General features: G+C 37.8%; 1 protein-coding gene across 1 annotated transcript in view; it reads left to right on the forward strand.

The window, feature by feature from the left end:
• Nucleotides 1-586, forward strand: part of ppil2 (peptidylprolyl isomerase (cyclophilin)-like 2) — a gene marked incomplete in the record, with an annotated part of 45,999 nt that extends 45,413 nt beyond the window's left edge. The window contains 1 exon segment of the mRNA XM_014019707.1: nucleotides 406-586. Coding sequence (XP_013875161.1) covers nucleotides 406-511 — 106 coding nt within the window.
• Nucleotides 587-7,020: the final 6,434 nt, after the last annotated feature.

Consider the following 7,020-nt stretch of genomic DNA (forward strand, 5'->3'; position numbering starts at 1 on the left):
CACACAAGAGTCCGACACGCTCTTATTGTGACACACAAGAGTCCGACACGCTCTTATTGTGACACACAAGAGTCCGACACGCTCTTATTGTGACACACAAGAGTCCGACACGCTCTTATTGTGACACATAAGAGTCCGACACGCTCTTATCGTGAAACACAAGAGTCCGACACGCTCTTATTTTGACACACAAAAGTCTGACGCGGGCCATAAAAATACTGTTATTGATCAAAATGAGTCCATTAACTGAACAGAAGAACATGGTGCGTGCGTGCGTGTGTGTGTGTGTGTGTGTGTGTGTCCATCAGAGAGAGAAAACTAACCTGCAGTTTGTGTGAACATGTTTCTCCTGCAGCAGCTGCTGATTAACGAACAGTTAATTGATTTTCCTCGTCTTCCTCACAGAAAACGTTCGGCTGTGGACGATGAAGGCGGGCCGTCGACGAGCGCAGCGCCAGCAGCTAAAAAGGCTAAAGGGAAGACGAGCTTCGGCGACTTCAGCTCCTGGTAGCAGCGACGCTTCAGCCTCAGTGTTTTTGTATTTTGTCTCATTAATGTGCACAATAAAGTTTTTACATGAAACTTTTCTTTTAGTTGTTTCTGTCTTCAGCTTCTGATTGTGAAGTTTTAAATAAATAAATAAATAAAAAAAATCTGATGGTTTGTAGGTCGGAGTCTCCCCCCCCGGTGTCTTCGGTCGAGGTGCAAAACGTGATTTTTTTTTTTTCCTCCCACCGCCGGCATGTGGTGGTCCTGACGTGACTCGGTTCTGGCTCGGCTCGCAGGGGTTCTGTCCACAGATCCAACTGTTCTTAAAGATGTTTAAATCAGATACTCTGAGCCCAGTTAAAGTCAGGCTTATTAAATGAGTCATTGTTTGATTTTCAGCTGAATGAAAACAGTTTGTTTCTGTCTGAAGCAGGAAGATCAAACAAAAATTCAGACCTGTAGTTCAAACATCTTTTTAGTTCTGATTGTTCAGGTAAATAAACACGTCTGAAGATCCTGAACCAGCCCTGATCAACTGGTGGCCCGCGGGCCACATCTGGCCTGCAGGTGACCCAAGTTCGGCCCAAACCCAAACCCCTGTTTTCTACTTTTATTACTGTAAATTATTTTAGTTAAACACAGACATGTTTGGTATCTATGGAAACATCAGAATCTTGACTATAAGCTGGTAAAAACATTTCTACGAACACTCAGGCTTCAAAATATTTGTGTTAAATAAAAAGCAGAATGTGTTACTTTTGTTTTTGTTTAATTATCACTACTTTTATACTGTTCTGTATGTATTCATGATTAAATACAGTAAAATAAACTCATTCAAAGGTAACAGATCTTTAATACTTGGTTTATTTACATAATGACTTTAATTGCAGGATGTTCGGCCTCCAGTTGAGTTGAACAGACCCGTCCTAAATGAAATTTATCAAAGATTTAACAATTTCACAGATGCTCTGAACACAATCTGTCCAGCGTTAAAATAATAATAATAATAATCTGACAAAAATCATCAAAAGTCAGTTTTGTTGGAATTTTAATCATTGAATTGGAAAACAGGAGATTTTATGGTGATATTTTCTTTAGTTTTATGTTTGTTCTGATTGTTTTTGGACCCTTCACTGTCAGTAAAATATTCACCTGATAAACCCAGAACTAACTTTATGTTCACTACATCAAACAGCTGACACTAATGTCTGTAAAAATCATATTTTTTGCAGAAATGCCAGAGATTGAAGGTTGGTACAACACTGATATCAGATATATGTAATAAAGAGACGATGTCTTTGATTGCAAAACGATGAGTTGTTTGAATACTGGTGTAAGTTTACTCAACATATTAAAACAATAAGCTCTGATTTTGTCTAAATGTTAAAAGCTTTAAAGGCTGGAGGAGAAGAAGAAGCCCCGAAATAAAAAATATTTTTACTTGTTCTTTGTTCTTTTACACGTCTGTATTTTTAAGAGAAAATGAAATAATTAACAAAATGTTTTATTACATCATACATTGTATGTATGTATATATCAGCTTCCATTAATATTGTACTATCTTCTCAGTGTGTAACATGTTCAAAAACAAAACAAAAAAAGGAAAATTAAATCATATTTCTTATTCTTCCACTGAGGACATTATTGTGAACACATTTAAGCACCAGATGTGACAGAATCTTATAAACCAAGTTTTTAACCTTCACTGACCTTCATGATCAGGCTTTTCACACCTGAGGTGATAAAACAGCTCTGTGACGTCAGTAAAGTTTTTTTCTTCTTCAGTCCTGCATGAAGACACGTCCAACCGCTTCAGGACACCGGAGTCAGGAGCTGAATAATTCAGCTTCCTGCAGGTGTTGGTTGGTGAGCTGAGGCAGAGGAGCAAACTGTCATTTTACACCTGGACTTGTTTATGTTGAAGCTTCATTAGTTACACCTTTATAACAGGTTTATTACAGGGTTTTTAAAGCCTTTATTCACCTGTGTGACATGTTCAGATCAGGAGCTTTGAGTTGTCACAGACACGATCTGATCATGTATCAAATAAAATAATTTAAATCACCTGATAGAATTTAACAAAAAGTCTGAAGATGTTCAAGTTTCAGTTCAGAGCTGACGTGTCCTCAGAGGACCTGAAGAGGAAATGTGACTCGAGAGAGCATCAAAGTTTACAGAATGTTTTAAAGCCTCTTATATGATGGACTACAGTTCCAGATTCGATCTAGATGCCATCTGAAGTTGATCTATGTAATCTAGTGTTGATCTACAGCATCTGGATTCTATCTAGAAGCCTTGGATCAATCCCAGGTTAGATCTAGATGCCTTGGATCAATCCCAGGTTAGATCTAGAAGTCTTGTATCAACTCCAGGTTAGATCTAGATGCCTTGGATCAACTCCAGGTTAGATCTACATGCCTTGGATCAACTCCAGGTTAGATCTAGAAGCCTTGGATCAACTCCAGGTTAGATCTAGAAGCCTTGGATCAACTCCAGGTTAGATCTAGAAGCCTTGGATCAACTCCAGGTTAGGTCTGCATGCCTTGGATCAACTCCAGGTTAGATCTAGATTCCTTGGATCAACTCCAGGTTAGATCTAGATGCCTTGGATCAACTCCAGGTTAGATCTAGATNATGCCTTGGATCAACTCCAGGTTAGATCTAGATTCCTTGGATCAACTCCAGGTTAGATCTAGATGCCTTGGATCAACTCCAGGTTAGATCTAGATTCCTTGGATCAACTCCAGGTTAGATCTAGAAGCTTTGGTTCAACTCCAGGTTAGATCTAGAAGCCTTGGATCAACTCCAGCTTAGATCTAGAAGTGTTGGATCAACTCCAGGTTAGATCTACACGCCTTGGATCAACTCCATGTTAGATCTACAGTAGATATCTCGGATCAACTCCAGGTTAGACCTAGAAGCCTTATCAATTCTAGGTTAGATTTAGATGCATTGGTTTAACTCCAGATTAGATCTAGATGCCACAGTTAAACTCAAGATTACATCTTCATAGTGGGATTCATCTTTTCAATAGATCTTGAAACTGCTAATTAGCTTTAGAAATAATCCAGATAATTTGTTTCAACTCCAGATGAACTCTCAGATTTTGTGATTTAACTCCAGATTAGACAGAGATTGATTGAACTCCAGATTGGATCCTGATGGCGTGCTTCAACTTCAGACTAGATCCCTGTTTTATGATTGGACTCCAACTTGGTCCCAATATCATGTTTCATCTCCAGATTTTGTCAGCTGATTCCTGTCCAGATTAGATTTTAAATTTGAGTCAACTCCAGATTAGATCCAGATCATGTTCTAACATCTCAGCTGATATATTTAAAATCTTTAAGCATCAAGCTTTAAACTCAGGTTTAGTTTCAGTTTATTGACAGCAGCTGACTGGTTTTATTTCTGTCAGGTTGTTGGTTTGGCTCGTTCACTTTGGTTTTTCCGCAAGTTCTTCCCTCCAGAATTCAAACACGAAGCCTTTTGTGTTCCCAGGTCCGGAGAGATCAGCTGTCGGCGCCTTTTTTATGAGTCTCCCGCTCCAAATTACAGCCATCATCTGTCTGTCTGCTTTCATTTCACAGAGCCGCCCTCCATTTCACATCCAGACACCGTTTCACTCAAATCACTGCCAACTTCTGGAGGCGAGGAAACGACTCAGCCGTCCAGGAAAAGGAGGCGATCTGTGACTTGAACTCTCCTTTTCCTCTCTGTGCCACAGAAAGGCCAGCAGGGTCGGACAGATTTTTGATCTGAAATATTTATGATGGTGTGAAGTCGATGTTGGATTAAGTTCTCCAAACCAGAAAAGCTCTCAGAGGGATAAAACCCATCAGCTTCTGCAAACACTCCTGTTACACAGAAGCTCTTTAAATCTTTCATTTTAATCATTTTAAAAACATCCTGAATGTTTTAACCAGAAAACACATCATTAACACCATTAATGTGCTTCTGCCTTGTTTCTACAGAGGATTGAGTGACGGTAAGAAACGGTTACATCATCACCTGAGGAAGAAAACACCTCCAGACTGAAACGTGTTCCCACGGCTTGAGAACAGGTAGCTTAAAATCAGCTGATTTCTGAGTCTTGTTGATAAACTACGTAACATGATGTTTTTTTAAATTACACATTTTGTTACTTTGCTAACGTTTGTTTTATTTGTTACGATGGAGATTTATTTGGACCAGATCAGGGGGGTCAAACTCATTTTCACTGAGGGCCACATGAGCGTTATGGTGGCCCCCAAAGGGCCAGTTTAATGTTTAACTTCCATTGAGCTCTACCTGGTATTTTCTGCATAGACACAGTGTTTTAACACATCCTCTTATAAACACTGAAAAATAATAATCAGCATGCATTATGGGAGATGTAGTTTATGGTCAATGCTGGCTTCAAAGCAGTTCATTATCTCAGCCAAGGAAGTTATGTTTTCGGTCGCACACGTCTATCTGTCTGTTGACAAAATTACTCAACAACTTATGGACGGATTTTCATGAAATTTTTACGACAGGTGAGTATTGACCAAAGGAACACACCTTTAAATTTTGGTGATGATCCAGATCCAGGAATTTTTTGAAGGGTTCTTCACTCTTACAGGATGGGGAAATTGGCCTTGGCAGAGGTTTGCGCTCTCTTGGTGCTTCTAGTTTAATTCTGTGCTACGCAGCAAAACTGCTCAGTTACATAAATCCAACAGCTCTGGAGCAGAAAATGTATTATTTTTCAACTTTTAAATTATTAGTTGCATTTAATCATACATTTAAAGTTTATCTGTGATAGAAAAACTATTTTCATATTTAGTAAAAAAATAAATAAAAAATTTAAATGACGGGCCAGATGGGGTCACCCACAGATCTTCAGTTTTGACACAAATTGTTGCCATTGTTCGTCTGTCCAAACTGGCACAAATTGGTTTTAAAAACAACGCTGTTGATAAATAACTACTGAAAAGCTCTGTTTTTATTTTAAAAGTGTATTGTTGAAAGCATAACTGTCGCTAAAGTGGGCAACAAAACAAAGTGCACGGCCACCAATACAGGTTTGCGAACAATTCATATAAAAAGATCCTGAGGCTGGTTCTGCTGGAGGTTTCTTCCTGATTAGCAGGGAGTTTTTCCTCTCCACCGTTTGCTCAGGATGGGAGACTGTGATGAAGTGATTCAACACAATCTGCTGCTTTCTTCTTTAGTTATTATTTTTATGTACAGTGTCCTGAGACAACGTATGTTGTGTCTTGGCGCTAACAAACTTGAAACTTTACTTGAAATAAGTTGCCATTTTCAAACACTGACGGCTGGTCGGGACACTCGATTGCTAACACTAATTTATCAGAAAATTCTTCTTTTTTTTTCCACAATCAGGATTCATCAACCAGTCGTAGCTCGGTGAGAAGTTTATTTTATTTGATCGTTCTGTCGCCACTGATGCTTTAGAGAATATATCGTTGTTGGCAGAGGTGGGCACAGTTTCATTAATCCGCTAATAACGGAACTAGCTTCTCATTTAGCAGCGTGGCTGCCTGATCCGAACAGTCCCGGAAGCATTGTTTTTAGCATGTAGCATTTCGCTAAACTGATGACAGAATTCATTGGATTTCAGTTTTTCATCACCTTCATAAAAAAGGTAATGTTGGAAACAGCTGTGGATTTTTTATTCCAGGTAAAAAATAAAATGAAGATGACTTACAACATGATTGTCTAGAAAATAGTTAGCAAGTTATTATAAATAAATATGTAAATCTATATTTTATTAATCAAATATATTCAGTATACAGTAAAACTGTTTTCAGAATATAATTTAACACACCTTTATATTAAGTATATAAATAAATATTTTCAGTATTTTTTCCTAAATCGAGCACATTCCAGAAGTTTATCATTTGCTGACATCGTGCTAACGGGACGGATCGGGCAGCCACAGCAGATTATCTTTTTAGGGAACCGTTAGCGGACCGATTAGCTTCCACTAATTTTAAGTCCACTAAAATACTCACAAATGTAAAACTTTTATTTTTATATTGTTTATTCCAAGCTAAATAAAACTATCTCCTTTTACAAGCCGTGCTGTTCGTATCAGACATTGTTTGTGTTAGCATGTAGCATCTTTAGCAGCTAACTTCAAACGTAAAGCCTGAGGGAAAACAAGAAACAAAACATTTAAACTTAATTTAACAATTTAAATTTAACAATATTTAAATAACAAATAAGATGGTCCATTTTTTCTCTTTTTAACGTTAGCGGAGCTAAGATTCTTGTTTAGCAGATTAGTGGTTGAGCTAGCTGTTGTGTTAGCTACCAACAATGTGTACATGGTGTTTTTCAATACCGTTTGTGTTCTGAGAGCTGATATATGAACATTTTCTGCTCATCAATCGTTCAGTAAGTAAGTAAGTAAGTAAGTAAGTAAGAAGTAAGTAAGAAGTAAGTAAGAAAGAAGTAAGTAAGAAGTAAGTAAGAAGTAAGTAAGAAGTAAGTAAGAAGTAAGTAAGAAAGAAGTAAGTAAGTAAGAAGTAAGAAGTAAGTAAG

Source organism: Austrofundulus limnaeus, unplaced genomic scaffold, assembly GCF_001266775.1.
Source record: "Austrofundulus limnaeus strain Quisiro unplaced genomic scaffold, Austrofundulus_limnaeus-1.0 Scaffold226, whole genome shotgun sequence".
Taxonomy (NCBI): domain Eukaryota; kingdom Metazoa; phylum Chordata; class Actinopteri; order Cyprinodontiformes; family Rivulidae; genus Austrofundulus; species Austrofundulus limnaeus.